Source organism: Myripristis murdjan, chromosome 19 (assembly GCF_902150065.1).
Source record: "Myripristis murdjan chromosome 19, fMyrMur1.1, whole genome shotgun sequence".
Classification (NCBI taxonomy): Eukaryota; Metazoa; Chordata; class Actinopteri; order Holocentriformes; family Holocentridae; genus Myripristis; species Myripristis murdjan.
The window spans coordinates 7,953,618-7,975,901 of NC_043998.1; the positions used below are offsets into that span (position 1 = coordinate 7,953,618).

A 22,284-nucleotide genomic window follows, 5' to 3' on the forward strand; every position below is an offset into this window, starting at 1 on the left:
ACAAAGTGGGAACTGTCGGCTGTGATGAGCGTCCACATGGGTCTGCCTCCTGACAGCATCAGCTTGATTGATTATGAACAAACGGAATCAATATTCATGTTTCCGAGAGTGTGTAAAATATGTATATGCACAGGACAGGTGAGGCTGAGCCATGCGTGAACACGCACGCTGAACAGCCACACATCCATAACACAGGACCGCCAAGTACAGTCATGCACACACATGACTGTGCCCACACACACACACACACTCTCACCCTTCATCCCTCTCCCCGGACCCACCCACCCATGATCTCTGTGCTGGCAATATATGAACGGACTGCAGGTGAAACAGGCTAAATGCACCTCCCCTCCGCCTCTCTTTGCTCAAAACACACTGAAAATGTTGTTCTAATGGACTGTGTTTATGTGATACCTTTCAAAGGCTTTCTACACACTTACGTTGTGTTTAAGAATTAAATCTTCACACCTTGTGGCTCTGCTTTTATGAATCACCCACTTCTTCGTCTACATTGGTATAAATGGTAACGGTGCTGAGTATCCTGATTCTAATAAAATAATAACCTATGATGACCTGGCAGTCACATAGTAAATGCCGTAACGCAATCACAGCCACAATCATGCCTTTTTCAGACAGCTAAGCAGGTGTTGAATAAGGCTGTCAGTGAGTCAGATCGACACCACATCTCAAAATAGATATTGTCCTTCTCTCACTTTGTTTCCTCCTCTTCTTTCCAGCAATCTCCTGTCTTCAGACTATGTGGAGCGGCACTTTGACGAGGATGGGCAGCCGTCCCAGAACACGGTAGGATTTACCCAAATGAGCTCCAGCAAATGCATAAGTAGCCCCACTGGTATCTGTGCGTCTATGCGAAAACCATCACCAGTGCACAAGTTTCTAATCCCGGTCTGTTTTTTTTTTTTTTTTTTGACAGGAATTGGTTTTGTGCCGAGCCTTAAACATTAGCACTTCAGAATAGCCTTTATGTCCAGCGTGTCTGCGTCTCCAAGGGTTCATTTCACCTTGAAGAGATCCGATACGTCTGTCCCACAAAGGCAGAACTGGTTCATTTTGCTCTCTAGACGGAGGCTTGTAGTAATGAAAACTGTTTGAGTGACTAGAGGCTGGTGTGACTGATACCTCTGGCTGAGGAAGAGGAAGAAGGCAGTGATTTCATGTGTGTCAGGTGACTGTTAGATTTGTCTTTTGACTGTTGTAGTAAATCCACAATTTACTTTGAAACTGGCATGGAAAACCCACAGTGAAGCATTTTAGCTGATGTTGCACAAGGAACAGTTGTCGGATTATTGGTATTATCCTTTCTCGCATGCATTCAAAGCCTGCTGTGTCTCAGTGCAGACAAATGAATCCTGTGGGGTTCGGTTGTGTTCGAAAGGCTCAGATTGTTGTGTCCATGTTGGAGTTCATTTCGGGGAGGGAGGGACAGGCCCTGGTGGGTTTTAGGTGGAGAAAGCCTCTCTTGGCTCTCAATGTGTCAGGTCTCAGATGAGGGTGCTGTCAGACCCAGCCTCTCCTCACCCATCTTTCCTCTGTCTCTTTGTCTTTCCTTCGTCTCTCTCTCTCTCTCTCTCTGTCTCCCACCTTCTCTCTTGAAGACCACCTGACCAATCAGTGAAAGGTTACCATGGTTACCACCAGTCAGCTGCAGCGCGGTCCCACTTTGTCCTAGTCGTCCGACTCATTGTCAGAGAGAGGGAGAGAGAGAAAAGGATCAGAGGTGGTGGCAGATAGCGCGGTTTCAGAGCCTGGACTTGAAAGCCTAATGGCAAGCAGGGTCTGGTGGTTGGTGAAGGGTGTTAGCTGATCACGCTGAAGGAGACTTCACCAGCAGAGGATGTACTCTGATTTTCACACACAAATGCCCTTTCCTGTCGTAATTGAGTGTAACACAAAAGGGAGTAGATATTTAACAAAAACGGGTAACACTAAGGGACCGAGAAAGCCAATATCCACAACCAGCCAACTCAAGTTTGACTCTACCAACTGCACTTAGCTCTGTAATCACAGGTGTAATATTTTTAATTTTAATATTCACATGCTGTTTACTGCTGTCTGTTTATTATTGTACTAGAATTTTTGGACATTCACAAGATGCAGCTCTAAATTCTGCTTAGCTGAAAGCAAACATAATAAGTTGATGATTTGTACAGTTTATTAGCAAAAGGTGCATTAAGTAATATATGACTTGGACTGTGAACTATGAACCTGTGTTGGTAACCAAGCGATGCAGCAACAGAAATGGGTCTGGCGCAGCTTAAGGTAGCCTGTCCTGGACAAAATGAATAGAAACATTTTCTGATTAAAGAGCAGAATGAATTAATTAGAGCAGATATCCATCAGAAAAGTTAAGTGAAGAGGTAAATATATCACGGTAGAGTTGTAATTTTGTGGCCTGAAAATGAAATGTGTTGCGGCACCACTTGCTCACTCGTAGCGCCGTCCTTCATCTCTGAGCCATTTAAAATGCGAGGGGGAGGCGTGTACGGGCCGGGAAGTGAGTGTGTGTGAGAAAGCATCACCTATAGTGAAGTAATCGCTGACTCACCGGTATTGATCAACAACCCCAGGTGTACTATGGTCACTCTGTGTTATGCAAGACTAAAACTCTTACTTAATGCACCTTTACTTTATATAATTCATTTCCAGTAAATTCACGGTAAATTTTCTCATGCACACACACAAATCCGTTTGTGCATGTTTAGATGAACTATGAAAATGCATTTAGTAGCAAATCTGATACACATCCAAACACCCACACATTGGTCTATAGAGACACTTACAATAGCATGCACAAACTGCTGATACGGACATTTCCTCCTCTGTGTACATGAATAGGCAGCAGCCGCACACATACGACTCCCCTCCCATTTCCATCTTGATTTATTTAGTTTTATTGACCAGCCAATAAATTTCTCCTCCCTTTGTGTGTCACCTTTTTTATTGGTCCCTGTGGATCCATGCTGTTCCATTGAGCCGGCAACGGGCTTGTTGGGATTGAATCTCAATGACATACGGCTCGGAGGAGAATTGAATTAAGGATGCGGATGGGTGGACTTGATAAGAGCTGTTTTATATATAGTCAGTGTCCTATACTAATCTTACGTCTCCAGTCTCTGACCACCTGCTTCACATAGTTTGTCCTCTAGTATGAGGAAAATGTTTGTTGAATGATCTTCATGCTGCTGATCACGCTTTGTGAGCTGTCAGAAATAGAAGATTTGTGTCAATGAGGAATATACCCGTGTGTGTGTGTGTGTGTTTGTGTGTGTGTGTGTGTTTCAGTGTCAAAAAGGTTGACTTGAACTATGGGGCTTCATCTCAAACTGTTGTACAAGGGCCACTGTACGGAGGGAAAAAAAATTATGGAGCCGGGGGAGGGGGGTAATATTCATAGACAAAATGTAATTTCCGAGATTAAAGTCGTAAATTTATGTGAAAAAAACTCACAAATTAATGAAGAAAAATACAGAAATACAGTTTTTACTCATAACTTTTTGACTTTATAATCACAGAACAATTTTCAGTTTTTTGTCATAATATTTATGACTTTAAGCTCAGAATTTTTTCTCGCAAGTTTGTGACTTTATAATCTTAGAATTTAAGTTTTTTTTCTTTTAAATTTGTGATTTTTTTTATTTATATTTTTTTTCAAAAATTTACAAATTTAATCTCAGAGAATATTAATCTCGAAGATATATTCCCCGGCTTTGTATTTTTTTTTTCCTCCCCTGCAGGGGCCCTAGTATGCTGTCATACAATAATGAGGTGAATCCAGGAAAAATCTGTAGCACTGACAAAGGAGATGTAGGTGACAGAAGCAGCCGAGTTGGCCAAGGATTCTGGATTTAATATTTGATTTCTGTATTTTATCTCACCATATTTTATTTTGAGAGGTTTCAGGTGTGGACTGTGCAAAACCAGCTGCAGTTTAGGAAGGTGTCACTAATATTTCATAGAGCTTACTTAGTGTAAGACTTTGGCCACTCGGGTATAAAAGAGCCAACAGAGTTCAGGGAGAAGGAGTTTGTGGATTTTCTCAAATTTCTTTTTTCCCACATTCACAGATGCTTTCAGGCGCATGTGAATTAATCAGAGGGTGAGTTGGTCACCCCTGTCAGTACTTATGGAGGTTATCAGTGTGTTTGTGATCTTTAAGAATTAAGATGCTCCCTCTTCACTGGATTTATATCAGAAGATCAATAATTTTCCTAGTTGACCCTCCTGTAAATGCTTAAAGGTCTTCGCATTCGTTTCAAGAACTCCATCCACATCAAAGGAATGCATTTTCAAAGTTTTTTGCTCACATGTCCCCGTCCTGCCAGCATTTACTTTTTATGTTGAGCTAATTACATCCCTGATGTCTTAAGTTACTGTGCTTATGTGTGTGCATGTGAGTGGCCATTATTTGAAGCGCGCACATCTCCTCTGAAAAGGACACTCAATCCTTTTCAGTTAGTGTGTGTGCTGTGTCAGGCAATTTGATTTCCTCCACTTAGCCTTGTAATTCTACCTTTTTATTTATTTATTTTGTCCCTGCCCAAGGCTAAGTGCTGCGGGCGGCCTCACTGTTGGTATGAATGATGAAAGTCCTTCTCTCCATCAGAAGGAGAAATGATGCTGAATCTAAATCAGCTCTATCAACCTGCAAGGACTTACTCTTTCTAAATGGTTTGATAGAGCAGACATGAGCCGGCTCCAGAGCTATTTTGGCTATTCTTACATAGTGAGTTCATTATAGGCTTGATTAAATGATCGATTCATATACAAGGTCAGCTATTTCACCCATATTCCATATTCATGCACATTTTGTTCATTTAACTGCTAATATAGGCCTCTAATATGACTATTAGAGTAGATATTGGGATATTTTTCATTGTGTTTTAGTTTCAGCATTTCCATTCCAATAGCATTTTGGCACTGCTAATGATTTTTTGATATGTCACATTTTATGGTTTCCATGGTAACCAACCTAAGTTTAAAAAAAACAAAAAAACAAAACAAAACAAAACTGAGGACGTATAAGCCAGATGTGATTTGTTTCCACCAGATGAGAATCAAATGTGAGGAATGTTCTCGAACGTGTAAATAAAATGGAAGCCCTTTGTGGAACTGCAACTGCTTGGTTACAGCTTCTCTTATTGATTTGTATTTTACAATTTCATTTTCGTGTTTGCGATGAACGTATGTGCGCTGATGAACATTTTCAGTGAGGCGCTGCTCGTGTGGCTCCCGATCCTGGAGTCCCTGAATGAGCAGAATCATAATTGCATCATTCAGCAGCTGCGGCTGAACTATGGGAATTTGTTGTAGCGATGTTGATGGAGGAAAACACTGACAGGCCACATCGTGACAGCTCCCATGACTGACACTGGCACAGATGTCATTCTGTAGCAGTGGCACATGATTGATGCTGGTATAGACGTTCACACGCTGCACACGGACTGCAGGACCTCATTAAGAGCAGGGTAACAACAACAAGCTGCACATTCTGTATCTTTATACACTTTTAAGCTTTCCATCAACGTCTTCAGGTGAATCGTGAATCAGCTGGATCTCCTCTGAATGGTGAGAAGACCCAGAGGTGGAAGTAACTAATTACATTAAGTCACATTACTGCACCTGAGCAGCTTTTTTGTGTGGTGATGTATCTTTTAAAATCAGTAATGTTACTTTTACTTCAGTGCATTTTTGCTTGAGTGTTGCACTTCACTACATTTTAAATCACATCAGTTACAGAGAACAAACGGTCAGTGACGGATTGTTGAACCTTTCACAATAAAAGCTCAGTCAGCAAAGATGAGAGGAGGAATCTGCTTCGACTTTGTCTGTTCAACTTTTTTTCATTTCTAAATTTCTAATAAAAGCTGCACCATGAAAAACTGCAGATGGTTGATGGAAGCGAGGGTCATTTCAGTTCAGCTGGCGAAATGTAGAGTAAATGTGGGGAAAAAGGGGAATAATATCAATGGGTTGGCCTGATGATGAAAACCATGTGGACTCAACCATCAGATTATTCCACATTTGTCAGTCGAGTCTACAGGGTCCTTTCTTCAATCAGCCTTCAGCAATTTTGTGCAATGCACCTTTAAAATAACATAGTGTGAGCCTTGTTCTCTTCTCCCTTTCTAACTGCATGGAAATTATTACAGCTAACACAGCTACTGTTTTGAAAAAGTAACCCAGTCACTTTTACTTTGAGTGCATTTTAAATGAACCACTTTGTACTTTTACTGCAGTAGATTTTCACATCAGTACTTCTGTTTCTACTTAAGTAACACAGTAACAGAGTAAGAGTACTTCTATTTCAGTATCAATTTGTAGTACTGTTTCCTTCACTGAACAAAATCACGAATAGGATCAACAGATCATCCTCCAAGAATGATGCAGACGGCCATTTGGTCCAATCGGTATCAGAGGGCATCATTAAACCTCTTTTCACCAACATTAAACTGAAGCAGTGTGAAAACGCAATGGTCCTCCAAGTTTCATCATCCAAATGTCATCTAGGCTGAGGCTCACTTTTTTTATGAGGTGTTATATTTCAGCTAACAAAAAAAAAAAAAGACCCAATCTACAGCTTCCTAACTGAGCCAACCAGTGTGATTTGTGTCGCTAGTTTCAAACTTCTGCTCAAGGCGTGAGGGCCTTTCTGCATCTGACATTTTGATCTAGCGTCCTCATCATGCCAAGCAGTCAGTGCAAAACAGTAAACACCAGAGCACAGTGCCAGAGTGCACCAGCCCTGCACCTCGAAATGAGACCAGCGGTGTGTGAGAGTCCATAGTCTGCCCACGTTTCACCCCATGAGAGACAAAAAGCCTGTTTTTAGCTCTATCTAAGATCTGAGTATTACTGATGTGAGAGAGAATGATGACGCCGCGGCTGAAAGACAACCAGGTCAGCCATTTATGTCCCGTCAACTGGAACTCACCGGCTCAGCGTGTGTGCGACTGTACGCCTGCATGATTTAGTCCACCATCAGACAGATCACGGCCATAATGTCAAGAATAGCCTCCCTGTGAACCCAATATGTTAGCCCAGTGTTGATGGTGGTCTCAGTATGGACCATAACACTCAAACCCAGTAGCATGAAGGGAATCTGACAGGCTTGGGTTGAATCAGGCACAGTTTCTAATTTAGCTCTTGTTTTTGGCTTGGCTTGAATTCAAATCACTATGAAGAATGCTTTTTGTTTCCAACTGATTTTGACCAAATGCCATTAACCATGAGACACAACTCCGGTTTGTGGGTGGATTATTCCGGGTTTGTTTTTGGACAGAAATACTCAGGGCTGAGTGTCGCTGTGACTCAGAGTAAAGGTCGACCAAGCGTAGAGAACCACAGCTCCGGGTTACCGCTTTTCTTTTTGGGTCGTCAGGCGTGCCAGACAACAGCAGGCTCAGGTGGCAGACAAGACTTATTGGGCTTCATTACCAACACTTGAAACTGACCCTCCAACATGTGCACACACACACACACACACACACACAAACAAACACCATCACCATCACCATCCTAGTTCCAAGGAGCTACAAACACACAGCCGTAATTATTCATGTACTATGAGAAGGTGCATGGAAACGGTGTATTCTGAACGTGATCGTCCTTTGGATCATAAATAATCAGAGTTAGATGCTTGCAGTGAAAATGCACTGATATCAAACATTTAGCTATTTATTGGTTCATATGTATTGTATTTTTTATTTCAGGAAATTAACCAATAGGTGCTGCTATTGGACACAAAACCTCAGATCTGTTTTTTCTTTATTAGAGAAGTAGCATGCCCATCTATATGTGAACACAGCACAGGATCAGATTATTGTGCTTTGACTTTAGATGTTGCACATGCTTGTTGGTCCTTGATTTTAGAATGAGGAAAATTCCAGGACACTGGCATTCCAGCATTTTTATAATGATCACCTGAAGCGGTAAGAGTACCTCCCTAACCTGAATACATAATTAATTAATCCTATCATTCCCCATAATTACTGTTAACCTGGGTTTAATAATCAGTGGTATCTAAATATTAATATATCTCACAAACGGAGAGATGACTGTGCTCTTATATAAGGAAGAAGGGAAATATGGTTGACTCAACATTTACCAAAATACAGGATGTGAGACAGAAACAGTGAGCATTGCAAGTCAGGTGTGGGATGGAGAGGTGCTCATTGGAGTGTAGAGGCAATCTAAGTAGCGGTTATCGGTCCAAAAAAAATCCAAGATAGCACCCTCATGAAGGCATCCACTCACTTGGTGCATTTTAATTTTAGCAGGATGCACTATCCATAAAAATTAAAGCCTTTAAACCTGCTTGTGCCGTAACCCAAGGTGAGCGCTCAGCAGACTGATCTTTTTAAAGTCACTTTTGACCGTTTTAAAGGTTGTAGAAAGAGGCGTCGCTTTAATCACCTTCTGTCTGTTCCATGTGTCATTTTATAGTTGATGGTTCTAGCCAAGGGCAGTCAGCAGCACAAGGCTTAGATCACACTGCAAGTGGTTGCATGTAAACAGTGTAACACCACCGATGGGCATAAAAAAACAAAACAAAACAAGTAACTGCAGTGTGGGTGTGTTGGTTATTTGAATCTGAAAAACATATGTTATGTGAGAGCACAGTATGGGGATCAGTGATACAAAAAAAATCAATCTTTTCTTCATTCCTTTTAACATGCAAAGCAGATTTCTACAAAAGTGCTCCCCCTAAATCATACAAGGGATTGTTGTATTGGATTCTGTTTATTGGTAAATGTTGTGATGGTCTTAACAATCAACCGCTTTAATATTAAAAGATATCCACTGTTGCTTTAAGATGGGTTATCATCCTGTCACATAGTTTTATTATTAATTTACTTATTTAAACAAAAAAAAAATTTGATTTTTTTTTTTTTTTTTTGCCATCTGCGTATTGTCTGCGGAAAATAAAACAAGCAAAAAAAAAAGGTCTTCAGATTGTAAATATTTAGACACCCTTGTTTCTCAGTGAAACCGGACTCTGCAGAGTTTCTCCCACCTGATCCTTATCCTTCCTGCACTTGAATCACACACACACGCACAGGTAGTACACCCACCCACTCACACACACACACACACATACGCAAGTTCCCATGCACATGCACACCGCTTTTCCCTGGTGAAACTCATCCAGGAGCAGCTGTGGGTGTAGGTTTTCTGGATGCTGCGGGCCGAGTGGTACAGTAGACACTGATAGCTCCGGGTCGACCCTGCACGTCAGCCCCAGGCTCCAGGCTGGCTTAGGTCAGGGGCTCGGCCTCGCAGAGAACTGCTTCATCGGTGTATGTGTCATTTTCCGATATTGAGCATGCGCCTGGGTGGTGCAGGGTAAAGTGTCACGCTCTAATCTGTGTGTATGTATGATTGATGTGCTCGATTCCAGGGAGGTGAGCACTGCTACTACCACGGCGGTGTGCGGGGAGTGCCCGGCTCCTGGGCCGCGCTGTCCACCTGCCACGGCCTGCGGTGAGTCGCCTTGCTCCCGTGTAACCGTATCACTTGAGATGAAACACCGACTCCAAGGCCTGTGATTGAACAATCCAAGACACACAGTGGAGTTTAAAAAAAAAAGTCACCCAGGATGATGTTTTTATTGTTTTCCATATTTTCCAAGGCTTGAAAAATGAAACAGTACTGCAGTGCAACAAGACCACCTCCTCCATTTCCCTGTCTCTTGACCCACCACCCTATTCTCCCATCATCCACCTCACCAGCAATAACAATACAATAATGGCATATACAGCTTACTCAGATACACATCAGCTCACAAGCATCCCACTCCATTTTATATAACTGCCTATTCAGAAAATAGCTTTGCTAATAATGTCAGATTTTTGTGGATTTTTCACTTAACAGCAGCAAGTTTTAGCATTCCTTTGTGTTATCTAAAATCATTCTGCTGTTTTTAAAAAAAATATATATAATGAATGAATTTGTTTATTTTCTTGTGTAGGGGGATGTTTTCTGATGGGAACTTCTCCTACGGGATTGAACCGATTCTTTCGCTCAGTGGAGAGGTGAGTGAGGGAATGAGGAGATCAGGTGGATTATTGGGATTATTACTGAACAAACTGATGTGTTTTCTATGTGTCAAACTAGGAAATGAGACTTAAATATGTGGGGGAAAAAACAACATAGGACTTGCAGGCTAGAATATACTCTATAATATCTATAATCTAAATGAATTAAAAACTGTTGTTGGAGTCTAATTTCTACTTTTAGGCCCTCTGAATGATGAGATCCTCACTCAGTGCAAGTGTCATAATATAGTCGCAATTATTGGCATAAGCCTCTCTCTTTTTGTCACTCTCTCTCTCTCTCTCTCTTTGCCTCCCCTCTCTCTCTCCCTGACTTACTGGCAGTTCAGACGGTGTTACTCTATCTGTGTGTTGCTGTATGGAAAGTATTGAGTTGATACACAATCCCCCCCAGAAAAGGCACCTCCTGTCTCACCTTATCTCTGCGTGAGACATCATCTGAGAGAGACGGAGGGAGGGTGAGATGGGGGACGAGACAGAGAGATAGAAGTGGAAAGAAAGAGATCTTGGCAGGGAGAAGGAGAGGGTGAAAGAGGGAGAAGGCTGGAGGGGAACAAAGAGACCTGAAGGACAGAGAGAGAGAGAGAGAAATGGGAAAAGGAGAGCTAGAGATAAGTAAAATGATTTTTTTTTTAATATACAGATTCGATTTGAGAAGAAAATGCTTTGCCTGGAAAAAAATAGACTTAAAGAGAGTCAGAGAGGAGAGAGAAGGAAGAACGTGGCGCGTAAAAGCCTTGAGCTTTTTTTTTCCCCATTAAGACCCGCTGTGATCGAAGCACAGCTCACTTACATGGACTGGGGAGAGAGATCAATAGCCTCCCAACTCTTCTTCAAACTCTCTCCCTCTCTTACTCGCTCTTTTTTTCTGTCTCTTCCTCAGATGGGTCATTTTCATAAAGTATTTATACCTATCTCAAGTGTACCACTGTGTCCACTGGTGTTATTGCCATTATATGACAGCCCAGTGATTGATTAATTATGCATCAAGAGCACTTTTCTCCCGTCTGTGCTGGGCTGTCTCAGAGGATATATGAACGCGCTTTTCACAGAGAAAAGCTTTTAAGTCCAAGCCGGGCTGCGGGGCCACTGGATCGGCTCCTCGTTTCAAAGTTTGTCTGATCTGTCGAGCACATCTCTCTCCCGTTCAAGGGGATGTCAGCCCGCATGACATAAGTTTGTCAGTTTAAGCGCTGATGTCCCCGTCAGTGCTCGTTTATCAATAACGCCATCTGTGGTCTGCAAATAGGAGGAAAGCTTGGCTCTAAATTCATGATTCAATCAGATCAACGGCAGCCCCCAAAATAAAGTCAGGCTTGTATTCGGGGGAATTGTTTTGCTGAGCGCACACTCGCTTCAGAATTGCAAAGCTTCAGATTTATTCAAATATGTGCGCTGACATTTCGGGGCAGCCCAGCACAGCCTTCAGCTGACAGACGGAGAGAACAGCACCTGCCCTCGCAAATGAGACTCAAAACAAGCCTGAACAATGTCGGCTGCTTATTCTCCTTGGAAGTCTGTGACCTGATTCCTCATCCGGAGCAGTCGGACTTGTGGGTTTTGCGGTTTGAGGTGTTTTACTGAAGAATGACATTCGCATTTTTGGAGTGCTCACATTTATGCAGGCGTTCATGAAGATATAGCCATGAAAATTGGCTCCTGTGTGGACCCACAAGAGTCAGCAACCTTTTGTTTAAACTTTCATTTTGGAAAAAAAAAAACTAGTCTAAAAATGATATAAGAATATGGCAAAAGGGATTCAGATAATTGTCATTCTCTGTCCTGAAAAATACTTTTTAAGAAGTTCAAATAATTTTTTTAAAAAAATGAGATAATAGTGAAATGTTCACTTCTGTGTCTGCCAGTTTTGAGAGAATAAACCCACTGGTGTGTTGAATAATCTCCCTTTGAAGTGGCAGCTGAGAAATAAGGGCCAAGTGTAACACTGGGGATTTTCTTGGACATTTAATCAATCCAGCACAATAAAAAAAAAAATGCACTAAGTTGCCAATTGTCCCCGTCTGTCTGTTTCTTGCTGCTGCAGGAGCTGAATGACCATGTGGTTTATCGCATGCCTGACGTTGATCTCCATCTGCTCGCCTGTCCAGGTAGGACTTCCAGCAGACTTATCAGCGATCTACAACCAGTTTCCTCTCTGTTATAGATGCATAGCCAGCCCCCTGTCCCTTTCTCAATAACAGTGTAGGTCACTTTGGTTCCTCATGCTGTAAAATCAGTGGGAATCCGCCCATCTGTCTGTCACCTGTGTTTTGGTGATGTCTCAGGCACCGCTGGTCTGCTTTTCCTAAAAACGTGCAGGGGATAAGGCATCTTCACACAATGTTCAAGCATTTATAGAACCACACTTATCGGAAGCTTTGTAATTAAAGGTCAGATTTTTAGCCCATAATCCATTAAGTTTGGTTCACATAAAGCTCACTACACACATCAGTCTCCTCTCTGCACCGATTGGCTGAATGGCGCCTTAATTAAAGGTCAAAATGTCAACATTTATAAGGTCATAACTCCCACATCAGAAGCCAGGTTGACATGAAAGTCGCTGAGCAAATCCAGATATCCTCACAAAACGCACAAAATGATCTTAGACACCGTTGGCTGACTTGAGCCTGACTGTGACAGTTAAGAGGCATTTTGGCACTGTGTTTCTGACCCAAATAAAAAAACAAAAAATTAAAAAAAACACACCAATTGGCCTGATGGAGATGCTGTAATTAAAAGTCTAACATTTCAAACCTTATCTGCAACACCAATTTTAATAAAACCTTGCCCATGATGGCGATGATGTATCTTAATTCAGAGCAGCCCAGTCATTGCCTGCATCATTCATGGGGGACGACATGTTTACTAGTGACTGATTTCTCCTTGGGACTGCATGATCTAATGCAAATAGGCTCTCATTCGAGACTACACACACACACACACACACACACACACACACACACACACACACCCTGCCCTTCCTCAGGTTGTCCAGCTGCCCTCCTTGCCCTTGCTGAGCATCTCATTTAGCTATTCCTCTCCTGTGTGTCCTCCACATGTCTCTACCTCTCTCCATTTAATCTCTCACTTCTTCCTGTTACCCAACCCTGCCACTCCTCCCTCCCTGCCCCCTCATCCCTCTCTCTCTCTCTCCTCCAGCTGGCCCATATTTGTCTCCCCTCTCTTTCTCCTCCTCTCCTCTCCGCTGGCTGTTTGATATTGATTTTTCCTGCAGATCATCGGACTAAAATACTCGGCTTCATCCATCCCAGGGACTGATGACTAGCCACTTTCTCTCCCTCACATACTCTGTCTCTCTCTCTCTCTCTCTCTCTCTCTCTCTCTCTCCCCTGTGGTGTGTGTGTGTGTGTGTGTGTGTGTGTGTGTGTGTGTTTGCCCCCAGGTTGCTCTGTGAACAGCACACAGCCTGAGGGGCAGACAGGCAGCCACAGCGATGGGGATGGTGGGGTGCGAGGAGACAGGGAGACAGAGACCGGAGACAGTTGGTCTGAGCAAGAGGAGCCCGTCTTCACCGAAGGCCTGAGGCGCTCCAAAAGACAAGTCAGTTCACTCTCTCGCTCTCACATTACAACACACACACACACACATTTACACACACGGTATGAACACGGTCAAATGCTTGCGATCACAAACGAGCACCAGGTTAAATGGGTGGGATATGGTGAAACAATATAGAAAAAAATCATATTGCAATTATTGTGACAGATATTGCAGCTGCGATACGATCCACGATTTTAGCGGGATTACTAGTTTTTGCACCGTAATTAAAATTTCCACTGAAAAATAGTAAAATGACAGAGATGGGAATTTTTGCAGGCGTCAGTACCAAACAAACTCTGTCACACCACAACACTTGAAATGATATGTTGCCACATTTCAGCTTTCTCAATTTGGATATTGCACTTGGCCATATTGCAGTTTTGATTAATTGTTCAGCTCTAGCCGTCCCCCGCAGAGCGATAGAGCTGCGAAGCCATACACAAACACAATCAATGTTTTACAAAGCAGCCCATTTGATATGCAACAGTGAAACTCAATCAATGCCATATTTCCAATAGAGGTGCTGCTGGTCGGTCTCAGCTTGCCTGTCTACTTCCCACGCTACTAAGAACGTGGAATCCCGCAGAAACTGGACACAGACACCGCCACGCACCTTTTCATATACACGATAATATTGTGTTGAATGACTGAGTGAATAAATAAATGAAAGAATGATTGTCTGCTACTCAAGTTGTGGTGCCCTCTCAAGGACGTAGACTCTAGAGTTTCACCCGCATCAGCGCGCGCGTGTGTGTGTGCGCGCGTGTGCTCAGTGTGAGTAACAGTCTCACCTGCTCTGTGTGTGTGTGTTTATGTGTGTCCGTTTGTCCTGTGTGAAGGTGATTATGACAGCGGACTCAGAAGTCTGGCTGTGTGGCCTTCTTTTGCCCCCTCCAGGTGCGGCGAGGACAGCGCACCGTGCAGACCGAGACCAAGTACATCGAGCTGATGGTCGTCAACGACCACGATCTGGTGGGTGCAGAAAGCTCCGCGGTGTTGTCTTTCTCCTCTCTCTCGTATCTGCCATGTAAAAATGACAACGTAGATGTGAATCTGAGTTTTTAACCTTCCTGTTATGTTCACATTTTTGAACATCCTTTATGTTTGGAGTCAATTTGACCCCTGCAGTTTAAACTTTCACAAAATTATTATAACTAAAATTGTTACCAAAGTTTATGTGTCAAGTACTTGATGTTTCTTTGTTGACGACCTAAATAGCCCTTTAAATAAAACATAACCCCCACCCCTATTCCTATGACGCGACAATGGGAAAATATGCAAATCACCATAAAATCTCACTGATTGATCTAAAATTGGAAAGAAATATTAATTTTTGGTGTTTTATTGGCTTTATATTAATTCTAAGTACAGATTTTTGTAATTTATAACCAATGCGTTACAAAGTGTGTACAGGACATTGAAAACATATCATCATGTCAATTTCATGTTTACCCGGTAGTGCCCATTACATTAGGAACACTCATTAAATATGAAGCAAAAAAAAATGATATTAATCATTTATTTGGAGACTTTAAACATTGGCTGAGGTCAAATTGACCCCAAACATAATAGGAGGGTTAAACAGTTGGCACTTCAATTGAACCAGAAATTGAAGCAGGAGGGGCTGATAAAACTTCCTAAACAGATAAATTGCAAACACATTTTTCTCCTCTCCTCTCCTCTCCTCTCCTCTCCTCTCCTCTCCTCTCCTCTCCTCCTCTTCTCTTCTCTTCTCTTCTCTTCTCTTCTCTTCTCTTCTCTTCTCTTCTCTTCTCTTCTCTTCTCTTCTCTTCTCTTCTCTTCTCTTCTCTTCTCTTCTCTTCTCTTCTCTTCTCTTCTCTCCAGTTTGTCCAGCTGCGTCGCTCAGCCAGCCAGACAAGGAACTTTGCCAAAGCGGTGGTTAACATGGCCGATGCGGTGAGAGCACATCACGATGGTCTCTACTCACAATGTATAAAGAGGTGGCCAAATTAGGAAGCACTGGTTTGGAAGCCACTTTGTGTGTGATCTTTCTAACTACTACTACTAAAACAAACAAAAAAAAACAAGGTACACAACTGAAAATTAAATCTGGATCAGACTTCTTGTTTGTCATTTTCTTCTCTGATGTGGCCAGATCTACAAGGAGCAGCTCAACACTCGTATCGTGCTCGTGGCCATGGAGACCTGGTCCACCCAGAACATGGTCTCAGTGGGTGATGACCCTTTAGTCACCCTGCGTGACTTCATGAAGTACAGGAAGGAGAGCATCAAGGACCGCAGCGACGCCACACACCTCTTCTCGTAGGTTCAGTCTCTTCAGACCAGAACTTGAATCTGTTTCACTCATATTTTGTCAGGATCCTGCTGAAACCCTGTCTTCAAAGGATCATCTCGTCAGGAGTTTAGGAAAAAATTGCTGATTCTTGCCATGGAAACCCACAGTTCTCACTGCATCATCCAAATTGTCAAATTATTTGGCTTGGTTCCATGGTCATCAGATATTTTTTAGACACTCTTGAGTTACAGAAAAGAAACAAAAAAGGGTAATTGGATGATATTTGACATGTTGGAGCTGAGAGCTGATATAGCAGTACTGGGTCTGCCTAATGTGGGGTGAAGCTGTGGGACAGTGTGTGACAGCCTGTCTGCTTGGGTCAGACGATGAGGCTCTGCTGTTTATGGTCAGAGGAGTTCCTCCGCCTGGTGAAACCTCTCTGTGTTCCCTGCAGGGGCCGCACGTTCCTGAGCAGCCGCAGCGGGACGGCCTACATCGGGGGCATCTGCTCGCTCACCAGGGGTGGAGGCGTCAATGAGGTAACAGTCGTGCCAACCATTAAATTAAAGACTAGTATTCATACCGTTTTTTTAGTTGACGTGGTGTGTATTACTCTGTCTGTGTTCCAGTATGGCAACGTGGGTCCCATGGCCATCACGTTGTGTCAGAGCCTGGGCCAGAACATCGGCATGATGTGGAACAAGGAGCGGCCCAGTGCAGGTGAGACCAGACGGCTTTGAAGGAAAGGGGACAGCTCAGCAAATCGATGCAGTGCATTAGTTTAATGCAGTCACTGTTTGTGTCCTTGTACAGTGATTTAGGGGAGATGTGGCGGATAAGGACAGTTGATCCTGTCACGACTCAAAAACAATGAATAGGCTGTAATTGGACAATTGCTTTAGAAACTAATCTCTTCTTCTCGTAGTTTGTCCCCTTTCTCTCTACAATATTTCAGTCTTTTAGTGACGATCGTGCGTCTTGGATAAAATTTGATATGTTTTCGTTGTATTATCCTGACTGGTGCATGTTTTCTTCTCAGAACTGATGCAGATAGTGCTGATGCAATCTTACCTGTAGAGTTGTAAACCAACAGTCTGGCATTATACGGTCTGCATTTGGTTGGTGAAAGGCTGCCTGTAGCGTTTTTTGTACTAACTGCTCCCCCAAGTGGTGGAAGGTTAGCAGTGCAGAGCATGATGGTAAAAGGCACTTGAAAATGCTGCATATCGTCCTGTGCAGTTATTTCATTTGACTATGTGTGTGTGTGTGTGTGTGTGTGTGTGTGTGTGTTTGTGCGTTTAGGAGACTGCAGGTGTCCAGACCCGTGGCTGGGCTGTATCATGGAGGACACAGGGTATGCGCAACAGAATAATTTCCCCGAAAACTTTCTGTTGAATCCATGCCTTTACACATTTTTAACAAAACCAACAATACAAAAGGAGATCTTTGTAGGCTTAACCATGCTCTCCATGTCTCTCATTGAAAAGAAACCAAACAGTTGCACCAATAAACATTACCTCCTCCTGACTTTTCATTTTTATCACCATTAATTAATTGTTGTCATAATACTGAGTGATTTCTGTCCACTGCTATCAGCTACTACCTGCCCAGGAAGTTTTCTCGCTGCAGTATAGACGAGTATCTGCGTTTCCTCCAGCAGGGAGGCGGCAGCTGTCTCTTCAACAAGCCCAGCAAGGTGAGACTCAGTTGGTGTCTGAGAGGCACTTTCAGAGGGTTTACGAGTTTGATAAACTAAATGTAGGGACAAATTTGTCAGTTTTACTGAGACAGCTTGGGTTCAAAGTTTTACTGAGACAGCTTGGGTTCAAACCATGAATGTCTACATTCATGGTTGAGCATCTGATGGATCATGCTGTTTATTTGTTTGTTTGTAGCTGCTGGACCCACCCGAGTGTGGCAATGGATTTGTAGAGACTGGAGAGGAATGTGATTGTGGATCACAAGTGGTGAGTGTAAAACTTAAATTTGCTCATTTCTTACTGCTTGTCTTGTGCAGAATTTAATTTGGACCGCCTCTGCTAAAACATGTTAATGAAATTCTGCCTGTGGCTCAGATCAAACCAGTACAATGTTCATATCTTGTCTGAGGAGGACGGGTCAGACTGTGTGAGCATGACAGGGGCAAAGATTTAACAGAAAGGATTCTGTCATTCAGAACAATTTCTCATCCAGAACAATTTGCTGTAAATACACTTACAAAGCAGTTTTTGAAGTGATATTCTTACAGCGGTGATAAGGATTTTGGTTGGAGAATAACTGACCACTTAATTTGCAATTGCACACATATGTGGATTTATCCGGGCACATTGCCATTATGTATAATTGTGAGATTTCTTTCTCCAAATAGAAATGTAGCCGCTCATCAAGGGTGGGGCAGGTGATGTTGGGAATTTCTGCCGATGTAAGCTATAATGTGATTGGGGGTCATTTTTGTGAACAACTTCTCAACGTCTCTTCTGGTTCCTTCTCTTTTTCTTCCCGCTTGAGCCAAAGTCCAATTGGCTGTTGCCAGGATCGTGTCACTTCACATGAAGCGACACACGTTTGAAATAGTCTTGTCGGGCTTTAACTGCTGTGGAGTCATCAGCGGATCCAAAATGTAGAAAGGAAATTAGTGAATGACACATTCTGGACTGGACATAAATAGAGGGATCCAAGAACGACACGATACAAAGCACACATCGGCTCAGCATCTTCTAAAGCTTTTCGATTTATTTTGACTTATAGGACTGCATGAGGAGTGGAGGGGCCTGCTGTAAGAAGTGCACACTTACCCACAATGCCATGTGCAGCAATGGCCTGTGCTGCAGGGACTGCAAGGTGAGCTGCTTTAGGTTCATCACACCACTTTGACTTGTGTTTTTTTTGTAACTGCTGACAAAAGCCCTGATCAACTCTTGTTTTCTCTCTCCCTCTTTCTGCACCTCTCCCTGCTCTCCCTCTTGCTCTGTGGTCGTGTACATCAGTATGAGCTGAGAGGGGTGACATGTCGCGACGCCGTCAATGATTGTGACATTCCCGAGATCTGCATGGGAGACTCCAGCCAGGTACTCGAGGCACAAACATGTCTGTAAAAACACCAAGATGCTTTCCTGCCCATTCGGCCAGCAGATTCTGAATTCTGAAATCAGACATTATAGTGGACAGCCTTTATTTTGAGCCTGTATATGATACTGTTTACAGAATGTGCAGTTGTGAACCTCACATTTTGTTCTGTCTCTTGCAGTGTCCCCATAACGTCCACAAGCTGGACGGCTACATGTGTGACGCTGGACAGGTAAAGGCAGACGATGTGTGGGATCTTGCTGTGTCAGTGTGACTTCTGTTAACTCACTTTCAGTCGCCCTGCTCGCTGTGTGTCCTCTCTCTGTCTCATCTGCTCTCATTCATCTCCTTACCCAACCCCCAAATGTTTCTCAGGGTCGTTGTTATGGAGGTCGGTGTAAAACCAGAGATGGCCAGTGCAGGACTCTGTGGGGCTACAGTAGGTTTGGATTGAATATTGAATTTAACTGAATTTGATTGTTGATGCTGCATGGCCCTGCTGACGGCTCCAGCAGGAACTGCATGACAATTAATGGTGGTTTTAACATCTTATATCTTAAGATGTTTTATAATAGGCATGAGGAATTGCATAATGCTTAAAGAGGATACTTAACATTTTTATACTCCATTAAAAAGACACCTCTCACAGTGTAAGGAAAATAAATATTTGTAGACCTTTTTATGCTATTGAAAAAATGTAATGGTAACTTTTTTTAGCACAGCTTGTTAAAATCAATAGGTTTGTCTAGTCACAAGCTTATTCATAAGCTTGCCTATTAGTAGTACACATTGTTTTTGATGAGGAATACTAATAATACTAATAAGCCATGTCTAGAGCAGCTAAGCAACACATGCAAAAAAAACCCCAAAACAAAACGCAATTTTTGTTTGTGTTTTGTTGTGAAATGACTAATGAAATGAAATGGCTAATGTCAGTCACTGGCTTGCGGTGCACTGAGTGAAATGCTGTGATCTCCTGACCCAGATACAGCTGACAGGTTCTGCTATGAGAAACTCAACTCTGAAGGCACAGAGAAAGGAAACTGTGGTCGGGACTCCAGTGGCCAGTGGATACAGTGCAATAAGCAGTGAGTGAACAGGACGCCTTCAGCTCCACTCTGAAAACACAAACAATGATTTTGATATATGGAGGATGTGTCTGTGCGCACTTACACTCACATGCAACTGCAGTTCTTGACCTGCTCGGCATACACAGGAAAAGCCACGTGTACATTAAGTCATCGGCTTTGAGTGTCTTGCTCATTTTTTAAAATTTTTTTTTGTCCACCATCTCTCCTCCTTCTGTCAGAGATGTTCTCTGTGGTTTCCTGCTATGCACCAACATGACAGCCAAGCCTCGGTTTGGAGAGCTGCAGGGGGAGATCACCAGTTTGACCATCTACCATCAGAACAGATACCTTGACTGCAGGTCAGTCAGCTTTTCTCGAGTTCTTAGAGAGGGTTAGGCGCCTTTTTGACTGCATAACGGGATTTCCCAGGGATAAGGAAAAGCCTTTAGGGACTTACAGAGAGCTACTCGGAGTCCCTACAAGTAAAAGAGAAAAAAATGGAGTTGGATTTCAGTCACATCCAATGAAAAAACTCTGACTCCATTATTTCATTCAGCTTGGGTCAGAAAAGGACAGGAAAAATGTTCTGTTGAAGCCAGTATGTTAGAAAGTGGGAGCACTGAGAGAAGACAAGTGCCAACATGAAAGAGAATTAACAGGAGGTGAAAGTGACTGAAGGGAAGGAAAGTCCAAGTGAAAGGGTGATGGGGGAAAGAAGTGAAAGTGAGAAGAGTCACTGAAGAGGGTCAGACACAGTCTAGGAGGGAGAACTGATCCTGGACATAAACCTGACACCTCTGACACCAGTCAAATAGTACTACTGGCCCGCCTGTATTTATTTATATAAGTATGTGTGAGGCAGATTGAGAAAGTGAGAGAGACACTGGTATCTCTTCTATTCTCTTCTCTTCTATTCTTCTATCTCTTCTAAATTTAGCATCTATAGTCATATAATGAGTGAAGATAAATAGTTTATGTATTATAGACCATCTGACCTCTGCTGCTGACAGGGGCGGCCATGCAGTGCTGGAGGACGGCTCGGACATGGGCTACGTCGAGGACGGAACGCCGTGTGGGCCGAACATGATGTGTCTGGAGCGCCGCTGCCTCCCCGTCACCACCTTCAACCTCAGCATCTGCCCCGGCTCCTCCACCTCACGCATCTGCTCCCACCACGGGGTGAGTTTTTGGGTTGTCTGCCCGTACTTCCCATTTTCGTCAATACAATGTCTCAGGAACGCCTTGACATCTTCAAATATTGATTTTTGGAGGTCAAGGGTCAAGGTCATTGTCACCTCATTCCCGGCCTGTTTTCGTGAACTTGATATCTCAGGGATGCCTGGAGCAGTTTCTTTTTTTTCTCCCAAATTTGGCACAAATATTCACTTGGACTCAGGTATGATCTGATTATATCAAAGGTCAAGATCACTGTGACCTTCATATATTAATTATGACAAAGTTCCACACAGATGTCTAATAGGATAACATGATGAAGTCATTTCTGGCTACTATCATGATCATCGTTGCACCAAATGACAAAGCTCTCTATCAGTCCTCTATATAAAAAAATAGCCTCTAAAGACAGTATGTTTATCACTGGAAATGGTTAATATAGTCATAACCAGTCTTCACAACAAAAGTCTGGACAGACATGGATCTAATCTGCAACTTGCCAGGTTCACAGAGACATACAAGTGTGAGGCGGGTAATTCAAGTTTGTTTTTTGGACTTGGGAACAGAAAATAATATTCTGCAGGTAGTAAAGAACATCCGTGTACCTCCCATCTCTCCCGCAGACTTGCAGTAACGAGGTGAAGTGCATCTGTGACCCAGACTACACAGGGAAGGACTGTAGCGTGTTTGACCCCATCCCCATCCCAACCCCGCCCGAGGGCCCAGAGAAATACAAAGGTAAGCGCCCTTACCCGGCCTCGGCCTCTGAGTTCATGAGCTCCTCTCAGCAACCAGCCACAGTTTGGTGACAGCGTTTGTCCTTCCCTCAGTCAACGTCTGAAACTTCTCACCTCTGTAAATGTGCCTCCTCTGAGTGGAAAAAGTAGATAAGTGTTTCCTCTAAGACAAATGAAGTGGAATTTGTCTACACAGTAGTTCAATAAGTTAAAAAGTCAAAAGTTCGTGTAAACAGAGTATGGTTTGTTTTTCCTGTTCCCACCATCTCAGCTGATGTTGCCTACAGTGAAATGGCTAAACCCTGCCTTATGTGCCTGTAGCTAGACACGTAGGTGTTTGAAGACTC

General features: G+C 43.0%; 1 protein-coding gene across 4 annotated transcripts in view; it reads left to right on the plus strand.

The window, feature by feature from the left end:
- Window positions 1-22,284, plus strand: part of adam11 (ADAM metallopeptidase domain 11) — a 39,663-nt gene that overhangs the window by 3,613 nt on the left and 13,766 nt on the right. For all 4 annotated transcript variants that reach the window (XR_003930066.1, XM_030077717.1, XM_030077716.1 and 1 more), the window contains exons 4-24: window positions 738-804; window positions 9,419-9,501; window positions 9,989-10,052; window positions 12,118-12,181; window positions 13,477-13,634; window positions 14,532-14,606; window positions 15,480-15,551; window positions 15,751-15,917; window positions 16,346-16,430; window positions 16,521-16,611; window positions 17,194-17,245; window positions 17,488-17,587; window positions 17,787-17,858; window positions 18,640-18,732; window positions 18,879-18,959; window positions 19,139-19,189; window positions 19,333-19,396; window positions 19,943-20,045; window positions 20,267-20,386; window positions 21,038-21,206; window positions 21,824-21,938. Coding sequence is in view for 3 of the 4 variants with exons in the window: in XM_030077717.1 (XP_029933577.1) it covers window positions 738-804; window positions 9,419-9,501; window positions 9,989-10,052; window positions 12,118-12,181; window positions 13,477-13,634; window positions 14,532-14,606; window positions 15,480-15,551; window positions 15,751-15,917; window positions 16,346-16,430; window positions 16,521-16,611; window positions 17,194-17,245; window positions 17,488-17,587; window positions 17,787-17,858; window positions 18,640-18,732; window positions 18,879-18,959; window positions 19,139-19,189; window positions 19,333-19,396; window positions 19,943-20,045; window positions 20,267-20,386; window positions 21,038-21,206; window positions 21,824-21,938 (1,946 nt within the window). In the remaining variant the exon portion in view is untranslated. The remainder of the gene's footprint in view (window positions 1-737; window positions 805-9,418; window positions 9,502-9,988; window positions 10,053-12,117; window positions 12,182-13,476; window positions 13,635-14,531; window positions 14,607-15,479; window positions 15,552-15,750; window positions 15,918-16,345; window positions 16,431-16,520; window positions 16,612-17,193; window positions 17,246-17,487; window positions 17,588-17,786; window positions 17,859-18,639; window positions 18,733-18,878; window positions 18,960-19,138; window positions 19,190-19,332; window positions 19,397-19,942; window positions 20,046-20,266; window positions 20,387-21,037; window positions 21,207-21,823; window positions 21,939-22,284) is intronic.